Source organism: Arvicola amphibius, chromosome 2 (assembly GCF_903992535.2).
Source record: "Arvicola amphibius chromosome 2, mArvAmp1.2, whole genome shotgun sequence".
Taxonomy (NCBI): domain Eukaryota; kingdom Metazoa; phylum Chordata; class Mammalia; order Rodentia; family Cricetidae; genus Arvicola; species Arvicola amphibius.
Genome location: NC_052048.2, coordinates 157426237 through 157451877, shown reverse-complemented (window position 1 = coordinate 157451877; position 25641 = coordinate 157426237). Strand labels below are relative to the sequence as shown.

Below are 25641 nucleotides of genomic sequence, written 5' to 3'. Positions count from 1 at the left end.
TCTGAGTTTTTAAAATTACTGATACATGCCTACATATATAAAAACACAACTACTGAATATGTTTGGTGTTACTTGTATGTATATGTTTTATGGTTGGCCACTTGCTATTGGATAACCAATCAGGGGAGTGGAGAAGACTTAATTAAGTTTTCCTCTCTCGCTAGTCATTAGTTACCCGTAATTTTCCATCTAGGGGTGGGGCCTTGTGAGACTTTCCCTGTCCACATTGGCTTGTCATCTGATGTTGTCATTGTCTGGGGTTTGTTTAGACTTCAGTAATATTGTTGAGAGTTCATGGATATGATTTCCCTGTGATAAACATATAAAAGACCTAATCTTGCACCAGACATCCTGGCCCTCTGCTTCTTAAAATCTTTCCACCTCAGGCTGGAGAGATGACTCAGTAGTTAAAAAGGCACAGACTGCTCTTCCTGAGAACCAGGATTCAATTCCCAGTGCCCACATGGCAGCTCAAGACTCTGTAACCCCAGTTCCTCGCACAGACATACACGTAGGCAAAACACCAATGCACATAAAAATAAATAATTTTAAAAAATCTTTCCACCTCATCTTCCATGGTGTTTTCTGAGCCTTAAGTGTGGGAGGTCGTGTTATAAATGTGTTATTTGGGGCTGGGCATCCCACAGTAAGTTGTTCTCAGAGTTCTGATCAGTTATGGCTTTCTGCATTGCTCTCTATCGACTGCAGAAAGAAGCCTTGATGAGGTGCGAGAGCTGAACTTATCTGTAGATATATGGATATGATTTACGATGCGATTGGATAATCACTCTGGCTTAGAAAAGTAGCAGTTGTGGGTTCTCCTCTAGGTCCCAAGACCATGGAATGGGAGAGAATGTTTTCTAGCTATATATCTGATAAAGGATTAATATCCAGTATATATAATGAACTCAAAGTGAAGAGCCAAGAAAGTAATCCAATTGGCATATAGTTCTCAAAAGAAGAAAGAAAAATGTCTAAGAAATATCTCAAAAAATAGACAACATTCTTAGGGACATGCAAATTTGAAAGGCTCATAAACTGTAATCTACTTGAGATTCCTTCTTGCCCCATCAGAATGGCTAAGATCAAGAAAACAATTGACAATAAATACCAATTAGCATGTGGGCAAAAGGAAGACCCTCATTCCCTGTTGGTGGATTGCAAACTGGTGCAGGCACTCTGGAAATCAGCATGAAGAATTCTCAGAACTCAGAAGTATATCTACTGTATCGCCCAGATATACTACTCCTTGGCACATCCTAAAGAACTGCACATCCCACTCCACGGAGATTGGGTCATCCGTGTTCATTGCTGCTATAGTCACAGTAGCTAGGAAATGGAAACAACCTAAATGTCCTTCTGATGAAGGATAATGAAAACATGGACTTACGTTGGATTTTAGTGAGCTGTAAGGGGAAAATAAAATCATGAAATTTCAGGTAAGTGGATAGAACTAGGAAATTTTATACTGAATGTGGTCATTCAGACCCAGAAAGCCAAAGGCATGGTCTCCCTTATTTGTGGTCCTTGCTCCAGATCCTTACTTGAAAGTACATAATGTGAAGTAGGCACAGAAACTAAAAATATCGGATAACCTATAGGAAGAATAATTACGCTAAGCAGTGTAAACCCAGAATTAATTTCAGTTTATGTGCTAGGTGATTGCAAAGGCATTGGTAGTATCAGTACAAAATAGAAGCTTGCTATTAAAAAGGCATTAGAAATTGAGAACCTTGCAGTTGTCACTTTTAGAATATAATTATACCCAAAGACATGAAATTTAAAAGAGTAAAAGCCAAGGCAATGGAGTACTGTGGAGTAGCAAAGCATATACATTTCGTGAGGGGATACTGACTATACAAATACCGATTCTTCTGAGCGTCTCAGTTGAAGAGCAGTAAGGCTCTCTAGTTCTGGTGGTGAGAGTATTAGGAGGAATCTCTAAATCATGCTGCTCATATACACGTTAAGAATTCATGCTTGGTATCTTCACTGTTGCTCCCTTTACTTCTCTGTTCCCAAGATACGTCACGCTTAACAGTGCTGGAAACTTTTTAGCGACTGGACTCTGTTATTTAGAAGAAACCCAGGCTTCTATGTGATGTTTCCGGGGTAGGCATCCTGAGGCAGAAAGCAAACTGCCAGTTTTGATAAGCGGTGCCCCCTTTTCTTTATTGATAGAAGTGAGTCCCTCATCATTTGAAAGTATTGTTTGGCCCATTGCACTGTTGTGGCCACAGGTCAACAGAAACGGAGCCAGTGCTTATCTGATAATTTCTGTAAGCCTCATCAGCCAACCTCATTTCAACCTAGGCTGGTGTGAAGTGGTTAAAAACAGGGCAGAAATCCAAAACTGGTTTCAGTTTTCCAGTTATTGGCCAATGAGGAAGTTATTTTGTAAGTTTTTTTAAATTTCTTTTCTTTGCTTGCAAATTGGGAGTGGGTGGCTTCCCCTTGCTTGTGTCCTGTAGTGACAGCTTATAGTCGTAGATTTGTCCAGCACTTACTGGTGCTGTGCTTGGTGCTAGGGAGCCAAAGATGAAGTTGAGGGCTCCTGCTCTCAAGAGGCCATGAGGAGATACAAACAGGACTAACTCGTGCAAGAGAATAATGAAGCGTGGTGGCATTTCCAGCCTGAGACAACTAATCCCTAACTGGGAGCCCAGGAACGGGGAGATCCCTGAAAAAATGCAGTGGAAGGCTTGTGTTGGGTTATGGAGGCTTCCCTGGAGATATGTCTCCTGAGGAGATTCTAAACGCATGGAAGGGAGAACTTTTCAGGGGGCAGAGTATATACTCCAGGAAGTACTAGCTGTCTGAAATGTCCAGGAGGACAGTTCTTTGTGACACAGTGCAACCTGAGGGAAGCCGGGCAGTGGTGGCACACGCTTTTAATCCCAGCACTCAGGAGGCAGAGGCAGGCGGATCTCTGTGAGTTTGAGGCCAGCGTGGTCTAAAAGAGCTAGTTCCAGGACAGGCACCAAAGTTACACAGAGAAAACCTGTATCAAAAACAACAACAACAACAAAACACCTGAGGGAAAAAGAGTCCTGTGTTTTTGCCAAGAATTTTAGAGTTTCTCTAATGGCAAGAAATAGTGATGAAAGCCTTTTGAGTTGCAGAACAAGCAGCTTGAATTAATTTGCATCATATGGTAATTGTGTAAACAGTGGTGTACGGGCCTCAGATGGCCCAGGCCAGCCTGGCCGTGTAACAGAAAGGGGAAGGCTGCTGTAGGAGAAATGATAGATCATGGGAGCAAACATGAGAGAGATGGCAACTTCTCAAATTAGGCCCCTAGGTAGAGTTAGGACTGCTACCAAGCATAGAGACTGTGTAGACATGGGAAGAGGGAAGATTGGGTTGGAGATGTACTGAATTTGAAGTCTATGGAGCATTCCTGTGAGGTCTCAGAGAGGAGGGGGGTAGCTCAGTAGTAAAGAGCTCACTGTGGAGGGGGGCAGCAAGGGGATGGGAGAACGGGATGGTGAAATGTGTTGAACTCATACTCTGGAGAGGTGTTTAATCGTGGAAGTCATTGGAATGTAGCTGGTGACTGAAGTGTGGAAATACATGAAATCACCTAGATAAAGCTAAGTGTGTCCTAAGACAGCTAAGGCAGAGCTTGGCATATAGGTAGTGTGATACTTGAGATGTGGGCACGGAGGAGGAGGAACTCTCAGGAAGGTTTAGCAAGTAGAGTGTTTTCCAGAGGAATCCTCCAGAGAAAGAAGGGGCCGATACCTTGTGGTAGGAAGAACTTGAATGCAAGCAAAAAGGTGAGACCAAGGGAAGTGGACTAACTTGAAATAGAAGGGCTAATAGGAGGCCGAAGGTCACAGGGGTCTGCGGTCTGACTGTCTCTCTTAGTGGAAGGACAGGGAACCACAGTGGCCATAGTGCTGGGTAGTTGTAAAGAAGTACACACGGAGAGCAGACGCTGACAGGTGTCCAGGTCAAGTAAAGGCCATGGTTTCCAGTGCGCAGGAGTAAAATGTGTACTGTCCCTTGCCACCCTGGGGAGCTTTCTGCCACCTGCTGGTCCCCGACGTCAGGAGTCTCCTCATCCCGTGCTCTGGCATTGCCCTGCCCCTGAGCAGCATCACGGCAAAGCGTATGTGTTGGTGCCAGGCTAGCCCTCCCTTCTATTTCTTGCTTCTCTCTGTCCTACTGACCTGGAGGTTTCATGCCGTTTCCTTGTTATCGTAACTGGGCCAGCCCTATCAGGTATATACACACTGACCTGTCCTTCCAGATTCCCATCAAAGCAAGCAGCCTGCCATATGAGCTCTGGGCTTTGAGACTACTTAATCTCATAAGCATATTCGCTGAGAAAGAAGAAAGAATCTGAGGCAGGTATCACGTACAGGTTCTCAAATGACATTAGCGAGGTGGCCAAGTCAATAGGCATACCCCAAAATATCACTTTCTCTTGCTTTGCTTCTGACTCTTAAGGTCTTTGTTCCTTGCTCACAGGCAACTCTAAACTCAAACAAGATTTAGTTGCCACAGTTTAACCAAGGAAAGTCCTGGAATGTGTGCCATTTCCAGAGAAAGGAACTATGGTGTCTTGTTTACCGGGCCTCTGCACAGCACTGACATTTTATAAACCGCATCCTGGTGTGTGTTGACTTCAGCTGTCTTCGTCTAATGAAACAGACTTACTCTGCCCTGGGAAATTTCCTTCAGCCACGAGCCTCAGTTCCCTTAGCCGTGAAAACAAGGCTGGACTCAATGATCTGAACATTCTCTGAGAGCCTACAGTCATAGACACATCCTATTCTCTTTAGGAGGCTTCAAGTGATAAACTGAATTTTAAAGAAAAGCCTCTGTCACCATCCCCTGATGGCTAGCATTAATCCAATGTGCCATTTCATATCATTGTGGACTCTATAGTCACAGTCTTGTTCTTTCCATTATGTTAACCATTCTGTTTGTGTATGACTGTATCTGCATGTATTTCATCTCTAAATTTGTATCTATTTTATATCTGTATTTGTAAGTGTATAAAGAGATAGATGATAGATAGATAGATAGATAGATAGATAGATAGATAGATAGATGATAGATATAAAAATAGAAAGGGATTATTCTCATATTTTTTAAAACATAGTACCAGAGATTGAACTTAGGGCCTCTCATTTGCTGGACAAGTACTTTACCCCTACACATCTCATAGCCCATTTGGTAGCTTTTATTTGGAAATACAGTCTCACTCTGTAACCCAGACAGGCCTTTAACTTGCCATCTTCCTGTTTTGGTTCCCTGTGTGTTCTATTACTCTGACAAATCTTTCGTGAGTCAACAAGTGCCTTATGTAGGCCGGACCAAACTAAAAATGCTAGGGACATGTATTGGATGATGATTTTATAGGTTAAGTCACTTTAACATATATGAATATGTTTGTTAATGTTTATGACAAAGTAAAATCACCAACTCTAGGAAGGAAATGGATTCAAAGTGTCATGTATTTAACACAGAATAATGGTTACTTATGCTCAATGCTGATTTGCTAATGCCTTAGACCAAGGCTGTCCAACAAAAATACACTGATAGCCATGTAGATAGGATTTGAAACAGTCTAGTTGCTCTAAAGTGTTCTGAGTTTAAAACACTAAATAAAAGAAAAGATGAAATTAACTTTTATGTTACTCAATACATAAAATTATTTTAGTATGAAATACAAAGCTATATAACATATATATTGAATATAATTAAATATAAAATATATGTATATTTTTAGATGTGTATTACATATTTCATTTAATATTTGTTTTATTATATAAAGGCAATATAAAATCAAATTTTATAGAATTTAAATATATATGGCTATATAAGTGCAATACAAATGATTTGTATAAATAAGATGGAGATTTATTAATAAGATATTTTGCTTTGTTTTACTTTTCTTCTTAAGTCTTTGAAACTATCAAACTATCTATGAGTTTTATACAAACAGTATATCTGAATTCCAATTAGCTGTATTTCCAATGTTTAGTTCCACATGTGGCCAGTGGTACTGAATAGTCTTACATGAGAAGGTTCATTTATCATAGATTATTCTTTTTTTTAAATATTTATTTATTTATTTATTTATTATGTATACAACATTCTGTCTGTGTGTATGCCTGCAGGCCAGAAGAGGGCACCAGACCCCATTATAGATGGTTGTGAGCCACCATGTGGTTGACTGGGAATAGAACTCAGGACCTTTGGAAGAGCAGGCAATGCTCTTAACCACTGAGCCATCTCTCCAGCCCCTAGATTATTCTTTTATAAAAAATTTTAGACTTGTTTTTATTCTTTAAAGTAATATTTGCAATAGCATTCCAAGTGTTATTCTTGAGTCTTAATTGAAATGCAATTTAAGAACAACGTTTTGTTCAGTCATTTAATAATGCCCTGTACTGATATTTGAAGGGAGGTTATTTCTTTATAGATGTTTCTTCCAACATTTGTCTGTCTTGGTAGAGTGTTCTTCATCTGTCACCTTCACAGTTCACCTTTTCAGGTTAATGGTTTAAAGAGAAGCACCGCCATAAATATAGATTAAAATCTGTATGCTGCACTTAAATTAGCATTTGAAAGTCATATAAACAGATGAAATCAAAGGTGATATAATTTACACAGCAAATCCTCTCCTCTGTCTCTCTCGTTTTCTCTTCATCGGCAAAGGCCAACTATTTGCTCTGTTACTGTTTCTAGTGTCCCAGTTGACTAATCCACATTTTTATATGATTCGCACTTACAGATTCCCTTCAGGTCTGTTATCTCCAATTGTCAGCCTCCTGGTAGGGCTGCTACATTTTTCTATAGTAGAAAATTTCCCTAGGGTTGTCCTTTGAAAGCAGGGCTGTAGCAACAGAAGAGGAGTGAGGCCTAGATAGACCACACCCCTTGTGAGCAGTCTGAATTTTCTAGTTTATTTTGACCCTTTTCCCAGTATTCCTCCATGAGAATCTGACTTTGGACCTCAACTTAAACAAGTTATCTCCAATTTTGGTACCCAATTTCCACATCTTAAATCAGAAGACGTTGCATTTATTATCTCTATCTGGGCTTTCTCTTTGTTATCAATATTTCTGAAATTAAAATGGACTGGATAGTTTTTGTGAAAGAGGACATTCTTGTGTCAGCTAGCCTAGTAGTTTTTACTGATGTGTGAGGAGACTTAGAGACTTGGAGAGGCACAGCTTTTTGGTGTGGTCGTGGATGTGTCGGATTTTACTGATATTCAGGAGCATTTTAGGAATCATTAAAATATATTTATTTGGGGAAGTTGATTTGAATGGTTTTGTGGAATCATTAATGTTAATTATGCCCTGTACACTGGCTGGTTTTATGTGTCAACTTGACACAGTTGTCATCAGAGAGGAAGGAGCCTCAGCTGAGGAAATGCCTCCATGAGATCCAGCTGTGAGCTATTTTCTTAGTTAGGAACCAGAGGTGGAGGGCCCATGATGATTGGTGGCATCCCTGGACTAGTGGTCCTAGGTTTTATAAGAAAGCAGGCTAAGCAAGCCAGGGGAAGCAAGCCAGTAGGCAGCACCCCATCTATGGCCTCTGCATCCAGTTCCTGCCTCCAGGTACCAGCTTTGCTTGAGTTCCTATTCTGACTTCTTCCAATGATGGTCTATAATTGAGAGGTGGAAGCCAAATAAACCCTTTCCTCCACAGTTTGCTCTTTGATCACGGTGTTTCATCGCATCAATAGAAACGCTAACTAAGACACCCTGTATGTCAATGTCTGCATTATTCTAATACGTGAATAAAATGATCATTTGAAAATATACTAAGACCATCAAATCATTAACATGAAATGAAACCCTGGCAGTGACTTGCATCCGTAAAGTTTAATAAAAACTCAGCCCTCTCTTAGCTACTTTGAATAAGGTCAGAATTCTATTTTCCTTGTGTAAGAATTTTCTGAATCACAAAATTAAGGTATGATCTTGCCCCACATTTACTTGTGAATTTATGAAATGTCAAAACAATTTTCAGGGGACATAAACCTAGAAATAGAATCTGCTGAATGTTCAAGTAATCATATATGAAAATCTAGAGAGAAGCCCTGTGATATTGTAGAGAGAAAAACACCCACTAAAATCTAGTCAAAACCGCTGTCATTTGTTTAGCCTGTGGAAGGTTAATTGAGCCTCCTATGCTCTGTGACACTCTCTCTTCTCAACCACATGAAGACACAATCTGATGAGCCAAGCTTTTAAAATAATAAATGCAATTAACTGTGCCTGGAGAAACTGTTCCTTTTTTCAGTGTTCTTAATGAAACTAGTTTAATAATTATACTCAAAACATACTCCTAGTCATAAGAAATTATAAAATTTATTATTGACATATGGGAAAGTGGCCAGAGATAAACATCTAGAATAAAAGAGTTGAAAGCATGCTCTGCTGAAAGAATTGCAGACACTCAGCTAAGTGTTACCTGGACACCTAGGCTGCCTGGTGCTTTTCTAATGCTTCTCATGAGGCAAGCCCCAGAGCCGGCATTGCACACCCAGGCTTATAGGTCTGCACTTGAAAAAACAGGGCTCCACTCCATATGTCTGTTGTAACTGGCATTCAGCCTGAACTTACACACCAGAGAAGTAGATGGAAAGACTTATTCCAGATTACTTGGAAGCAACCAGTGGTCAACTAACTGAAGACAAGTAAGGTACAGTTGAGATTTATAAAATAATTGCCTAACATGTAGGTTTCAGCATATGAAAGTTACTCATTTTAAAAACTGGTCATTCTTTAGATGAGATTAAGCTATTAAATAATATAGAAATGGTGCGAGGATATGGGATTAATTATTAACTAGTCAGAGGGAAGCTGGAGCCAAGAGGCATCAGAAGCTTAACCTTTGTGACAGATGCGCAAATGACTCCCTCCCCAGCAAAGGCAGCATTTAAAAGATACTCACTATAAATGGGAAAGAAATACCTGAGTGTCCACTCTGGTGCCTGCTGGATAAATTTAAGTGATGAGAGGGCCCGAGTGCCTTCAGGGATAGGCCCTGCATCTCCCTGGTGCATGTGCTTGTGTGGTGATGATGCATAGCTGCATATGGCTGGTTGCACCCATCATTGCTCTTTTCTTCCCCCCATATCCACTCACACCATATTCCTGGCCATAACCACGGATTCTTAGAGACTTGACCCAGAAGCCATGACAGAAACCAGTGCTGCTCCTTCTCTTCAGTGTTGCTTGCTCTTGCTTGCTATGCGTTTTCTATCACAGATCATACTGACAATTCCCTGACACAGCTCTCCTGTGCAGTTATATGCATATGGTCACGGATATCTGTGATATATACCGATGTGCAGTTTTTACTAAGGTTTAATTGTAAAGAATGGGTCTGTATTTCATCAGATCCAAGAAGTCATTGTCATGAGGCCTACTATTTATGTTCCTTGAAAGAAAGGTGACTGCCAAATATTTGGCAAGGTAGTGATGATTGTGACACATAGCTGGTTTCAGAGATGTTGAAGTGTGGACAGATTTGCGCCCTAGATTTGATGCTCTGTGGTCCACCAGTGCTGGTGTTAGGGAGGAATGGTCTTACTGAGGGGTTCTTCCAGCATGCTACCTCATTCCTGCATGATGGCCCACTTCTCAAAGAAACTTGAATGACGATATACACAGCAGAACTGAACAACTCTAAGATAGTGACATTTTTATCTAAAATAGAGAAATTTTGAATAAGTAATAGAGGAAAATTAAAAATTTTAATATGCAATTAAAGGCACTCTACCATAAGCTCAGGTCACACCCAAGAAAACAGTATCTGTATTCATGTCCTTCATCCAGCAGAAGAACTTTCCATTGACTGGGAGAGAAAATTCTACCACTGAAACTGGAAGGGGAATTATAAACATGAAGGTTTCTACAGGAAACATGACACACTTAAAAAAATTCACAAGGAAGTGAGTTGCCTATTAAAACATTCTCATGGGTTGACAGCATCAGAGTGGCAGAATGATGATCAATCTTCCCTTTTTTTCATGAACCTTAGAATTAGATTATTTTCATAAATTTTATGTACTCAGAGGTGCCACCAGCTAACTTCACTGCTGTGAAGACTCATGGGAGAGTGTTTGAGGCCAGAACAAGTGTTCATTACAGCTGAAGCCAGCCTGCTTGGAATGAAAATACCTTCCTCTTACCATGTTGTCAAGAAGAATCCAGTATCATGTCAGCAAGGCTAGACTGACTACGTCAGTACGTAGCAACAAGTTAGATTCTACCTCAGCACTCGGTGAACCTCAGATTATTGTAGGGAGAAAACCAAGACTTTTGTTTATGTCCATGGCTATTTTAAAAGTGATGTTTATAAGACAAGTGTGCAAGTAGTTAATAGCTTTTATTTATTTGTATTGGGGAATCGAATTGAGAACTCAGTACAGGAAGCATATCTAAAGAAGGAAAACGGACATAATGATTGCACAAAACCCCAATACAAAATATGAAGTGTTCCTCTTCCCTGTTCCTAGGTTCTCCCCACAGGGCAAGACGATCTCTCAGTCTCATGGGGGTGGCTAGAATAAACCAGGGTTTTCATGCCTGACCCTGGGCTATGAGGCAAACATATTGAAACCCTGTTAAGGTGCAGCTTGCAAAACTCAAGGAAGTAGGTTGGTTGTCTTGGCTATCATCAAAGTGGCAGGAGCTGACCTCCAAGCAGAAAGGTATCCTTTCCTTTTACTTCTGTCCTGGCCAAAGTTCCCACTGCCCAGGGAATCACTGCTTCCTTGCTAGGATTATTTTGCTGTAATAAAACTTATCTTCATTATTAACTTTTACAGCCCAACATCTTTGAACAGATCTATCATCACCATCATCATCATCATTTTATCATCGTCATTGGCGAACTGCTTTGCCTTCCTTGAGAAAAACGCAGACGTCCTTGTGGACAAGGTATACTGATTGAGATATCAGTGTCCTTGTCTTCATGGCACTTGAAGTCTACAATCAGTTTGAAACTATTGACAACTTTGTTCTCTCTTAGAGTGAAACATTTTTACAGGAGAATTTATAAAGTTCCATATGGTTGGTCCTATTGTACAAGCCTGTATGATATTTCAATTGTCCTTACTATCAATGGTACTCTGTCTAACACTGTAGCCACTAACCCCAGGAGACTATGGACCCTTCAGTGGGGCCAGTCTGAACTGAAACTCAATGTGTAGGTAAAATATACAACTCATTTTGGATTCAGTTCCAGTGTGAATGAGAAATATAGCCTAGAAATTTTTATATTGATTACTGTTTTCAAATTGTAAAGATGTTAGGCTAAATAACAAACTAAAATTAGGTTTCATTGTTTCTATCTTACAATAGCTGTCAGATCATTTCTAACTACACTGTAGCTGAGAGTGTTTTCTTATTGGACGGAGCTAATTTAGATGATAAGTTGGTTCCAGTCAAAGACAATGCCTATTTCATATTAATTAGTCTCCAATGAGTGTTTAACTAAAATGTCAAACTAAGATGAAAGGGTTATAATGAAAATGAAAGACTTACAATGATTTTAATTTTATCTATTTTGTTATTATTATTATCTCATAGAGGTATGAGAAAGAGAGAAGGGTAGGTCGTGAATAGGTAGGCTGTGAATGTGGGATTCAGTTGGTTTTTTTCCACCTTGTTAGCAGTTCTGGGGATCGAGCTCAGGTTGCCAGGCTGGTAAGGCAAGCATATCTACCTGTTGTACCATGTCAACAGCTTCAGAATGGTTTTGACTACTGATGGTGGCGCTGTCAGTTTAGGAAATGATAGAGCAAATTGGGTTTAAAACATCTAAGATATTTATTAGTTGACTTGGTGTGTGGTGTTTGAATGTGTGTAGGAAGAGACGGAAGCTCTGACTGAAGCTGCTTTAGCATGAGATACTCAGATATACCCGCATGGTTTACCTATTTGATTACCCGTGTTTTTGTTGCATCTTTCCATGTTTCTTTAAGAAAGATCCATGTCCAGAAAGGGTTTCCTTTAGTCACAGTTCTTAGATTTTAATATGTTTAGAAATCGCATTAATATGCAAATTTAGTTGTAGCTATGAGTTTACAGACCCTATGCCTGAAATTCTAGTTCAGTAGGGAAGGAGTCCAGAACTGTAGAGTGTAACACCCCAGAGCAGCGTGGTGCAGTAGCTTGGCAACAGCACCGGGGGTACACTGCCAGATGGTGTGTAATCTAGTAGCATCCAGAGAGTCTGTGTAGGAGAGGCAGTTTGCTCACTGATATTTGTTGTTGGGCTAAAGAACTAAAGTGGATAGATATTTTAATGACCAAAATTAATCAAAAATGTTACAGCAAAGCAATCAATCAACAGAAGCAAAATCAAAGACCGTCTATTTAATGGGGGAAAAAAACACAAACCATATAGATGTAGTGTTCAAAGAACTCAATATCAAAAAATAGTTCAATTTTAAAATGACGAAAGGACCAAATAGACCTTTGTCTAATAAAACAAACAAATTGTCAACAAAACTACAGAAAGATGCCCAGCATCACTGATAATCAGGGGAATGCAAACTAAAACCAAAATGAGCTGATATATGATAATGCCTGCTGGAGTAAAGTAACTCTTAGTGGCAAAGGTATGGAAACTTAGGACCATATGTCCTGCTGCAGGAATGTTCAGTGTAGAAGATCAAAATCAAACAAAACAAAAGGTACCATAGCTATTCCACTTCTGATTGTAAATCATTTGTATAAGAGAAGAATCCTGAAGAGGTATATGGTACATATGTTCATTGCATCATTATCCATAGTAGCTAAGTGTGAGAGTAACCCAAGTGTCAGTGGTGCATGGACACACACACACACACACACACACACACAAAATGAACTATTAGCGCTAAAGGGGAAGGAGAGAGTTGATTCTTTCATTCTATAAGGAAATCATGCAAAGTGAAAGAAGCCAATCACAAAACACAAATACTACTTGGTTACACTAATAATGAGGTATCTAAAGTTGTGAAATTCACAGTCAGAAAGTTTGATGGTGATTGCCAGGGCTAGACAAGAGATGATAGTGAGTTGCCAGTTCTATGGGTATGAAGTTTCAGACATGCAAGATGAACCATTCTTGAGATCTGGTGTGCAGAAATGCCCTACAATACACTGTCATGTACATGTAAAAAACTGAGAAAGGAATTTTAGCCCAGAAAGATGTGAGTTTGACCCCAGGACTCACATAAAAAGCATATGTCTGTAAACCCATCTCTGGGGAGGGAGAGACCAAGGAATCCCTTGTGAATCTCTCGGGTCTCAGGGAGAAATCCTGCCTCATAAAACATGGTGGACAGCTTTGACAAATGATATCGACACATACGTGCACACACATTAATGCACACACTTGCATTTATATACCCCAAAACAGATTAAAAATCAGTTAATCAGTTGATTTAACAGTTCATGGCAAATCAAACTCAGTGGAAAAGTATAGTAATTTCAATTTTTGCGCATTTTTATGATAATTTTTGTTGGAAGTGTCAAGTGACTGTATAGTTGGAACATGTCTGTGGAAGTAAGAAAGCTTGAACATAGCTTTGAAGAAAACGCAGAGTGGATGGCAAAGCACACTCATCTTGAGTGTCCTTCCCGAGGCTATTTCTCTTGATGCCTGGATGCCCTCCATGAGGAAGAGAAAGGAAAGGGGTGTCAGTGATGGGTTGCTGTCATTTCAGACACTCAGGAAGAGTCCATTATTCCCTGTCATTGCAATAATTGCTGCTGAAAATTTAAATGCTCACTGCCATTTTCTTAAAACATTTTAAAACAAAGACCCAACAACAACAGCAACAGCGACAAAACCCCCTTGTGATTTTAAGAGCGCTAGTTAGCAGACCTGCCTGATATTTACTGATCAGTTGATTGACAGGCATCCAGAGTGCTGGCATGCATGCTGAGCACACCCTTGGCAGCCAGATGTCTTATGTCAGGCGGAGGCCCTTTCTTTCCCAGAATTGCTTAGCAAGTTGGAGTGCTGTCCGAGCAGCTGGTGGGCTTTGCCCTTGGGACTGGCCTGCTTTCATGAGGGGAGCAAGCAGATTGAGGCCAAAAACATTGGTGACTCCCATATTTACTAAAAATAGTTTGCTGACCTGATGTATGTATATATCCTTCTCCACTACCGTCTTAGAATCCTGTATCTATCTATTGGATCTTTGAGGATTTGGGTTTTTAAATTTTTTGTCTTTTGTTTTTGAAATGTTCTGATTTATCTCTCTAAGATCTTGAGTATGAAATACTAAGAAGATACTAATACTCATCATGTGTCTTAAACACTGAGATGCTCCATATATACTTGAGAGCACTGTACAGCTCTCAAACCATATCCTGCAGCCTCCCTACCAGTTTCTGCTGCCTGGAACAAAAAGGTCATCATTTCTAGCAAATTCTTTATATCAGAAGAGCATAATACTCTATTAGAATGTATAATGTTTGTGTTTTATATATCAGTTAAAGTAAATTTAATTTAAAATTATATAAAAGAGGGCAATAAGACTGGACCAGTGAGATGACTCAGCAGATTATGGCTCTTATCACCAACCTAGGAACCTGAGGTAGATCCACAGAACCCAGATGGTACAAGCAGAAAATTTACCCTCAGTGTCCTCTGATCTCTATGTGAGCACCATGGCATATGCATTCACACATGCGAACATGCTAAGTTAGTGTTTTAAGCATTGTGATCTTAACATTTTAACATGCACAGTTGGTGTAGGTCCATATTCTGCACTCTGGCCTCACCACAGTTGACCCATTTATTTGTTGCTGATTGTTTCTTTTCAAACAACTGTATGTTTTATAAAAATATGAATGCTAAAGTCCTTGAAGAATGGTTTTTAAAATAAATTACACAATATTGGTCTTGTCAATGATATATAGCATTATTTCATGTATTTTAAGCTTTATATAAATGTCAACATATTTGATATAGTCTTACACACCCTGCTTATTTTTTTATCATTATCCTACCTGTTCTTTTCCTAAAGCTTCATTTGGGCTATTCGCTCCAGCATTACTCAGCTAAGCCATTTTTGACACCAATACCTGGCATTATTGTAGAATACTATTTGACCCTTATCATGCAACTAGATCTGGGCTAGACTGAAAACGCATCATGTGTTGAATCAATGCGTAGTTGTCACATAGTGTATAACTATTAAATGCATTTGTTTTATTTCAGGATTAATATAACATATCACATCTTGCTTTTTCTCTGCCCCTCCTCAAATCAACAGTAGAAAAAGAAGCATGTCAGGACACAAATGGTAAGGAATCTGTTGCCTATTTTTCCATTGGAGAATGATAAGTGGAAATTACACAGTTAATGCTCAATAAATGAAGATAAAATGGGATGATAAGGAGATTTTAGCAAGAAATAACCACCTGTCTACTTTCTGATGTGAGTGTAGCCTGGTTTACTCTCTCTGATCAATGTGGCATAAAAACCAAGCAACAGAAGTGTTGCAAATACTCAGGTCACTTGTATTTGATAAGAAATTCACTTGGGTATACATCTGCTCTTAGGAACCCACGGGTAATTTTTCTTACCACCATTTCATATACTCTAGTAACTCGATGCATTTTTGCTCCTGTCTTATTTATAGTTTCCACTGTTGGAGGCCCAGTGCGACGTTATGTGGGGTACAATATTGCTTGATCAGCTTTATTGTATACACAACCTCATCATTTGTGAACATTCAGAAACTAAGCATAGGTAGACATGGCACTCGAGATAGCTTTGTCATGTTTGTGCCCATAAAACATCTAAGCAGCATGTAAGCCTCTTAGAAGTTCTTTCCTTGGTATTTCTTAGCACAGTGAAGCTGCCACCCACCAAACAACAAGAATGTTGTCAAGTTTCATTTTCTTTAATTTGTGTCATAAAATATATAATAATTTTATTTTCATATGTTAAAAGTTATATGAAATATACTTTTAATCCTTCCCTTCTTACCAAGAAAACTATCAGGCCCAAAGCCCTCTGTAATATCAACTTTTAAACTTCAAAAGAATTTTTGCATATCTTAAAATACAAATTTTTATAAAATAATAAACAGCTAAGGTTATTCTTGAGCATTGTCGTTGAACATGCATCCAACAGTTGTCAGAATATTATTATATTCATTTCATCTTGCCTCATTATGTACCTGAGAGGGCTCATCTCAGCACCACCACAGTGACTGCCATGTCCTGGAATTCTCAGTACTCACTCCTTTAGGGACCAGAAAGCACCAAGATGTAGGTAGCACCTTTCACAGCTCAGCTTTGGAGCTTGCTGAAGATACACTGCAAGGTCTTGCTTTTCATTCTCTGTGACTTCGAGCAAGATTTTTAGCATTTTGAAATCCAAGGTTCCCATTTGTTAAATGATGGTTATATGTACTTACTAGATTTCTAAAGCACTCCTGATGTTGTTTTTACTCCATGGGACTTTTTTCTGTTGAAATATAATTATGGATGAAAAAATAAAAGATCCAATACAAAGTCCATCAAATACCTCATTTTTTCAGAATCTCATTTCCCTGAAATAATCTATTTGGGCTAGATCCTTCCAATCTTTTAATGTGTATTAAGAATTGTCATCTTTTTCACATATGATATAACTCTTTTATCTTATTTTCTCTAATATGAAACCAAAATAAATCTCTGAGGTAATAAAGAAAGATATTAATAACTCTCACATAATCCTACATCCTTTAACAAAATAGTTATCATTAAGGACAACATCAGACAGATTTTCTGACTTTCTGAGATTAAACCTGCGAATTGACCTTGTAAGCAAGCATAATGGGCTCACAAATGAAGAGTGTAAATCATCAAGTTTTAGATACAGCATTTTGCTACAATATTACTAAGCAGCTCCTGCTTTAGAATGTCAGCTTGGCATATCTAGAGTGGCGATGGGCTAGGGTGGCAGGAAGGAGGATTTGTTGAGTTTTTGTAGCAGGAACTGAACCAAGTAGGATGTAGACAGAGCAAGGGGGAGGGATGGAACACCAAGGAGAAGGGATAGAGCACCAAGAACAAACCTCCTCGCGGTATTCGGGGTCCTCTGATTACTCTTATGGAATGCGATATCATTCCCAATTGTCTTCCTAATTCTTCTTTACATATTTTTATTTGCTTCTCATTACAGTGTTCCTAAGAAATGACTTCCTATCTATATTTTAAGTATTTATGTTGAATAATTTAGTTTTTCAGCACCCAGAAATCCCTAACTGTAGAAAACTGTAGAGTTTTTTCTTTTGCTTTATTGTTGTAAGAACAATTAATAATAAATCTACACTCGTAATAGAGTTTAAAGTGCACAATTCTGATTGTTAACTGCATCCAGTGGTAGCAAATCCCCAGAGCTTACTTTTTTTTAGCATAACTATAACCTTACGACTGGGTTAGCCATTCCCCACATTTCCCTTCCCCCAGACACAGCCACCATTCTTCTCCCTGACTCCAAGCCTGACAGTTTTAGATGCCTCTGTAGCAGATTTTAGACATGCTATTTTTCAGCCCCTTATCTACTCTTCTGCTGTCACCCCACTGTGGCATGATGGAGGCGTGGAGAGATGTGCTGCTGTCTGTCCTTATCTCTGACTCACGGGGCTGTTCTGAACTAGTTACTGGCTTCCTTGGCCTCACTCTTTCTAACCCCCAAAAGGAATGTGTGCCCAGCCCAAGATACACAAATATACTCTTTTTGATGTTGAATTTCTTGATTTTCTTAAGATTCAGAATTTTCTCACACTTTTAAAATTGTGGAGCAAGTTAGAAAGAATTAACTGATTTTCATGGTATAATAACCCCATAAGAACAGAGGTTATTTGTGTGTTTATCAGTAACGTAAACGTACATGAGAAAGTTGTCATATCTAGCTAAAATACTTCATAGTGTAGTATCTTAATACTTTTAAAAGCCATGAGTAAGATAACCCTCTACTGTTTTTAGCAGTTATTCCTGGGAACTGCAGGACCGGTTGTCTCAAGATAAGTCAGTTGTCAATAAGATGCAACAGAAATATTGGGAAACAAAGCAGGCCTTTATCAAGGCAACAGGGAAGAAGGAAGATGAGCATGTTGTTGCCTCTGATGCAGACCTGGATGCCAAGCTGGAGGTAAGCTCTTCAGAGCCCTTGGGCCCAGCAAAGCTGCCTTGCAAGAGTCAAAACCTTAGAGCAAACTTGCTAGGTGGTCTTAGTTTGCTCATGTTAGACAGTGAGGGAAATATAGGATCAGATCAGACCAATCCTAGCATATTTTCAATCTACAAATTCTGACCCTAGTACACCTCTTTTAATGTGTTTTCAAGCACTGTGTTGGAATGCACGGTGTGTGGTAAATTCAAGGAAGTGTTTGTTGAAGTATTAAACACAATTAAAAATCTCCTCATTATATCTGAGGAACTAGAATTAAACATTAAAACCAGGCAAATGTTTAGCCAATGACAAACAAAATGACTTGTAGAGTCTAGAAAGGTCGTTACTAAGTCATGGAAAATTCTAGAATGCATTAACCATATAGCAAACGATTTAATAATCCAGCTGTGTTGTGGAATCTTTGTGTACACTGTAAAGATGTGTCTTTGCCAAGGTGTCTTCTCTTGATTTAATGAAGAGCTGAATGGAAAATAGTTGGCAGGAAGAGGTTAGGCGGGACTTCCCGGGGACAGAGAGGACACTAGGAACAAGAAAGGCAGAAATGCCAACCAGACATGGAACAAGTGGGACACACAGACAGAATGGGATAGAGGTAAAAGTCATGTGGTAAAATATAGATTAATAAAAATATGAATTAATTTAAGTTGTAAGAGCTAGTGGGATGAGCCTAAGCTAAGGCTGAGTTTTGATAATTAATATTAAGTCTACATGTCGTTATTTGGGAGCTGGTTGGTAGACGGAGAAAAACTTGTGCTATGCTTGATCTACTGCATGAGTTTGAGTTGAAGGCCTGCTGAATCGTTTTCCTGCTGAGCATTTTTGCCTGTCATTTTTATTATATTTTGAAAACAAGCATCAGTACTGAGTGGCAGGTCACAGAGAAAAAATATGTCCCATGGATGATAGTTAATAGGATCGCTTACATTTAATATGGTAGCTAAAAGAGCTGAACGTTCATTTAACTCAGACTGCAGTTAAAAGCTGAAGATTTCAAAGCCTTTGCTAGAAGGGTGGCTAAGTTGTAGCAAAGGCCTTAAGGGATGTCATGTAGATGTCAGTTACAGAGGAACTTCCTTTGTATGGAAGAGGAGTGCACCCATATTATGAGTCTGAGGGCGGAAACAGACCCAGGCCAGACTTTCTAAGGTTAGGCTAATGAGAGATGGGCTGGCTTTGAGATGCCCTGCACAGTGGGATATGAGCCCCTTTTGCCCCTGCAACAAGAGTGCTTCCTTGTCCCAGCTATTCTGAGGGTTGAATGAGTGTAATTCAAGTGATAACAATAATTTTTTGAGTGCTTATCCTCTTGGCAATCCCCTTTCTGAATGTTCCTGACATACCTGGCCTCTGCTTCCCTCCCCTGGATCTTTTTTTTCTTCTACCAATCTTGTGCTATTCACCCGATGCTCCAGCCATTATGGCTTTTCCTCAGATCTCTGAATACAACCAGCTAGTACAGACTTGTCAAAGCAGTTCCGTGGTCTGCCTGGACTCGTTTCTCTACGTCTTTCCTTGACTGACTCATTCTCAGTTCTCACAGCCTAAAAGTCACTTTGAAAAGCCTTACCTCACCGTGCTGTTTAAAGTCCCTGGGTGTCTACCCACGGAACAGCTGTTCATTAACATATGGCCCAGCTTCATTTTGCTCAGAGTACTCATTTCTGCGACAGAAATCCCTATGGAGGGTAAACAGTCAGTCTAGAACTAAACCCTTCGGATGCACGTTCCACGGGAAAACCTCAGGTGTAAGTTTGTTTGCGTACCTTTCTTCCACTAGGAGGTCAAATTCCATGTCCGCATTAATCACCACTGTGTCCCCGGCCTGTTCCAGGCACAGTTTCCAACTGAATGACTGTGTAAATAGTCACTATATGTTAGGACAAACAGTATCAGCTCTTAACCCTTTCTCTCCTGTTATTGGAAATTGTGAAATTGAAGCTGATTGGGTGCTATTTCAGGAGAGATTGTACCATGGAACAGAGTAGAGAGAAGTGTCTTTTCTGATATTTGTATCATAAATACAGTTTAAACCATTCTACGTTGCATATGCTTTTCATGTCTCAGATTTTTTTTAGCAAGCTAGTAAGTATAAGCATTTTCAAAAAAAGTTAAGCTTGGCATAGTGGTAGCCTTGTAATCCCAGCACTCTGGAGGTTGAAGCAGGAGGATTGCCAGTTTGTGCTTCACAGCCAGACCCTGTTTCAAAGATATAGTAATTTAATATTTAATTTAGTTTGCTACTGTCTTAAACAATACATTTATATGGAAGTTTTTCCGGCAGCATATTTTTTGAAGTAACTATATTTTCATCTAAACAGCCACTGTCTTGGTTCATGCATCCAAAGTAACTGGCCTGTGACTTCGTGTTTTGTTCACCACAGGGATTTCTATCGCAAAAAGTACTAATATAGTTATGAATGTTAATAGAGAAAATGGGTCCCTCCGTAGAACATGAGAATGACGTGCAAAGTATTATGGAGTGTTCTCATGCTGAATTACCTGCAGAAGGCTAGTTACTCTGCTGGCCCAGAAAATCTGTACCCATACCAAGCTCACTTGATAGATTAGGAGCTGGGGAAATGTTTGATATGTAAGCACATGGCCTGAGTTTGGGTCTCCGGAACTCATGTAGAAGCAGGACACGGCGGTGAAGGACAGGCAGAAGCAGTTAGATCCTGGGGGCTTTCTGGCCCGCCAGTCAGTGAGAGCCCTTGTCTCAGACAATACGGTCGTGGGCCACTGTGGTGGTTCAGTGAGTCCCAGTATTTGCTGGACAATCTTGACAGCTGAACTTTGATCCCCAGAACCCACTGCAGACGGGGAGAACTGACTCCTGGAAGTAGTTTTCTGACCTCTACTGCACAGTGTAGTACTCTCTCTCTCTCTCTCTCTCTCTCTCTCTCTCTCTCTCTCACTCACACACACACACACACACACACACACACACAAAATAATGACAAGTTAAATAAAATTTAAAAATAAGGTGGTTTGCCACAAAGAAAAATAACATTGACCTCTAGCGTTCTTATACACATCCAAATATCAAATTAATAAATATAGCCAGATGGTGGTGGCATACACCTTTAATCCCAGAACTCAGGAGGCAGAAGCAGGAGGATCTCTGTGAGTAGAACTCACTCTGTAGACCAGGCTCCAAAACTACACAAAAAAACCCTTTCTCAAAAAATCCAAATAAATAAATAAATATAGTGATTCTAATGCATTGAGAAGCTAATGTATAAATATGCTTGGGTTTGGTCTTTAGTAGCTGCCAGGGCAGAGGAGACTGTTTTGATTATGAAAATGCTTGCTTTGAGTGTGATTCACAAGTGAATACAGTTGTCAAAACTCACAGAACTGAACATTTCCAAGCTGGGCCTTTTATTGTACCTTGACTCTAAAAGGTCAGCAGTAACAATGGACCATATCATTTCTCTTACGGATTCTGAACATATTTGCTCTTACTTTGGGGGTTTGTGGCCCAGAACACTGCTGTCAGGAGTCTACAAAGGAGAAAATTCTGATGGTTTTCTGATTTGTTTTTAAATAAGACTTTTTCCCCTAAATATATTGAAGATGTAATTTAATAAATAAGTAAATTTTTTCTTCATTAATAGAATAAAATAAACTTTATTTTATTAAACATTCTTAAGAATGAATTTTAATTGTTTTAAATTCATTCATTACTTTTGTTAGATAATTTGGTCATATATAATATAAAGAGATCATCAGTTTTCACTCAAATATTGTAAGTACTTTATGATTACCAGGTCATATTTTTATGTTGGCATGGCCAATAAACTATATATGAAGGGGAGTGACTCCGTGGAGGCAAGATGTTTATCCCCTTTTGTAACTGAACCTGTCATGGTCCCTGAGTCCACAGACAGGGCTTTGAGAAGTATGAAGTCTGTGATATTAGTCAGCTTTCTGTTACTCCACAGCTATTGTGAGTGGAAAGGAGAAACAAAGTTGTTTTTGGCTCAAGGTTACTCAGCCCTTTGCTTTCAGTGATGTTGTGAGGTAGCTTTATCATGACAGGAATGCCTGGCGGAAGCAATATGTTTGCCTTCTAATAGCCTGGAAATAGAGAGAAGACTGAGTTCCTAACGCCCCTTCAAGAGCATGTCCTCTGTGACCTCACTTCCAACCACTAAGCTTTTCTTAAAGGTCCTACCACTTCCTCCAGGCAGACAAGGTTAGAACTGGGCTCTGGGGAGACATTCACTCTCCAAAGCAAAATATCTATTATTTTTGAGTGATCTGTTTCTGAAGGAAAGACCAAGGCGGTTAGTTGGGATTCTCTAAAGGGACAGAACTAGTAGAAAGAACATATGTTAAAAGGTGGATTTATTGGAGTGGCTTTCTGTGGTCTGGCTCGTCCAGCAAGGGAAAGAGCAAGAACCAGTGGCTGTCCGGCTCACAGGTGGCTGTGTCAGCTGGCCTTTAGTTATGTTAGGATCCTGGAGAAGTAGGTTCTCCACAGGCAAAGGCGTGCCCCAGTGTAGTGTGGATGAACTTGCCAGTGAGGTGAGAACAAGCTGGGAAAAGGCAACAATTTCCTTCTTCCGTGTCCTTTTATGTGGGCTGCCACCAGAAGGTGTGGCCCAGGTTTGGGGTGGGTCTTCCGACAGCATATGATCCAATCAAGAAAATCTCTCACAGGTGTGCCCAACCATTTTGGTTTTAATTGATTCCAGATGTAGTCAAGTTGACAACCAACATTAGCCATCACAACGGCCATGAATTCAAATCTAGTTAGATCCTTCAGTACAGCTCTCCTGCCTCCTCCCTAGGGTTCTTCAGCATGGCCCTAGTGTGGCATGAGGTTGCCTCACTGTGTATTTTGTGATATTACTAGCAGGTAGGTGTTAATGTTTGTTTTTAGCATGATAACATTTTGACAGATGTGTTCTAAATAGACAGAGTTCTTCCAATTGTTTTGTGTTTGCTTTATACAGTTGCTTACACATGCTGTAAAGTCTATTAGGATCATAAAATAACTTACTGTCATCTTTTAAGTATAATGCTTAGCCTGCAGAAGTTCCATTTTGACAAAGACAGTGGGTGTTAAAGATAACACTTTAGGCTAGAATGAATGCTGGTCTCTCGTGTGCCAAGCCCTATACTGGGCCCTACCCTCGTGTTTTGTTTTTCATCTGTTATTCCAAGAGTCTGGAGGGGATAACTGTTCTCTAGAACTTAAATAGCAGAGATGGTCAGGTTCAGCGGGCACAGATTATAAGCCGTTGGTCACTGTGTGCTTCACTACATGTGACATCAGGCCGTTGGTCACTGTATGTCATGTGACATCAGGCCATTGGTCACTGTATGTCATGTGACATCAAGCCATTGGTCACTGTCTGTGTCACTACATGTGACATCAGGCCATTGGTCACTGTATGTCATGTGACATCAGGCCATTGGTCACTGTATGTCATGTGACATCAGGCCATTGGTCACTGTATGCTTCACCACATGTGACATCAAATAGACTTTTGGGGTCTTGCTTCTAGCAGGAAATGGAGTATTGTGGTTTTGTTCGATGTGTATTTTACTTGCACTGTTGCGTGTTTCACAGCATCTTATTGTGTTTTATTGCAGTTATTCCACTCAGTTCAGAGAACCTGTTTGGACTTGTCTAAAGCAATTGTACTCTACCAAAAGAGAATATGTTGTAAGTATGACTTAAGTATGATATTGAGCAAATAGTGAGAAAGAGCAGTCTATTTTTGCTTTAGTGTATTGTATCATAAGCTCAGGAGCTACTTAGGGGGTATTATGTCTTTGTTCTTTCAAATGTGAGGAAGGTCTCTGCTAGTTCCACCTTTGATTTACATAGGCTCTTTTCAAAGCAAATATAAGACTCAGGGGAAATTTTTACTGGATCATCCATGAATGCAGACATAGTGTTCACTCCCCAATTATAAATATTCTTTCAGTTTCAGATATTGGACTTTTTGATTTGGGGTTATTTTTATTTGACTTCTTTGTTATTTTTTTCTATTATTTTTAATGACAAGGTAGGGAGAGGAGGCACAATTAGCTAATTCATTGAATATATTTTATCAGCAAAACTATGTACAGAGTTAAAATCATATCTCAACCATGGGGCTAGGGAGATGACTCAGCAGTAAAGAGCACATGTTGTTCTTCCAGTAGACCTGAGTTTGGTTCCCAGCACTCACACTGAGCAGACATAGACACATGTATGTTGTAAAAAGGAGCCGGCTGCGTTCCCGCCGCCTGGCTCTCCGCTAGCTTACACCCGAAATAATTACACAGAAACTGTATTCATTTAAACACTTCCTGGCCCATTATTTCTAGCCTCTTATTGGCTAACTCTCACATCTTGATTAACCCATTCCTATTCATCTGTATTTGACCACAAGCTCATGGCTTACCAGGAAAGATTCAACATGTCTGACCTGGCAGCTTCATGGCGGGCAGCTCTCTGTCTCTGCCTCCTTTCTCCCAGCATTCTGTTCCGTCTACTCCGCCTATCTAAGCTGCTGTCCTATCAAAAGGCCAAGGCAGTTTTCTTTATTCAACCAATGAAAGCAACCCATAGAAAGAAGACCCTCCTACACCACATGAAACTCCAGGTACAAGGAATATAGTGCTCTCTTCTGGCCTCTGTGGGCACCTGCATCCATATATCACACACACACACACACACACACACACACACACACACTGTCCCAGCAATAAAGTGGTCTTCTGACTGTAGCAGAGATTGGCTGTTGGTTTGTAGGTAAGCCATGTCATCACAGCTGAGAAAGGAAGGAAGAGTTCTGCACTGTCTAGAATGGCCAGGATCCCAACTTTGATAGAGGACTGAAAACAGAACCGTTAAAGTGAGGATGTTGTTTTGCAGCTGCCATAGAAAAGAAATACAGAAAATCTCTGTGAACTGACATGGGGTGATTTCTAAGGTAGCATTTAAAAAGAAAGGAAGCACAGATACATATAGCATGGTGCCAGCTGTGCATGGAAAGGGGAGTTAATAAAATGTAAGTGTGTAAAAACAAGGATACATGCAAATGTGCATAGAGCATGCACACTATGCTGAAGAAATCCTGGAAAGATAAATCCCAGTGAAAGGAATTAGATCTCATTTGAGCAAAACTGGAGTTCATGAGAAAGAAAGCGGAGGTAGGGAGGGGTAAGAGCAGGGCACAGGAGGTGAGGGCATAGCTTTACCTCAGCAAGGTGCACAGTAATTCTGACTTTAAAAACCATAGTGACATTTTACACACTCACAAAATCCCTAAACCAGAACATGGCATGGGGGGTGGTGTAAAGTGGAATAGAGACAGTATCTGATGCACTGAAGATAGCATCGCTGCGCTGGCTGGATGAGAAAGAAGAAAATTAGCTTCAACAACTCAAAAGACAGTATCTTTAAGAGGGGAGTAAGGAGCGACACAAAAAAACTGGAGCAGATAATTTATTGATCTTAACTAA

At 39.8% G+C, this 25641-nt stretch overlaps 1 protein-coding gene across 1 annotated transcript in view; it reads left to right on the top strand.

Moving 5' to 3' along the window:
• Ica1 (islet cell autoantigen 1) overlaps positions 1-25641 on the top strand; it is a 138831-nt gene that overhangs the window by 3404 nt on the left and 109786 nt on the right. Inside the window, exons 2-4 of the mRNA XM_038319065.1 lie at positions 15205-15289; positions 17967-18132; positions 23779-23851. Coding sequence (XP_038174993.1) covers positions 15273-15289; positions 17967-18132; positions 23779-23851 — 256 coding nt within the window. The 5' untranslated portion in view covers positions 15205-15272. The remainder of the gene's footprint in view (positions 1-15204; positions 15290-17966; positions 18133-23778; positions 23852-25641) is intronic.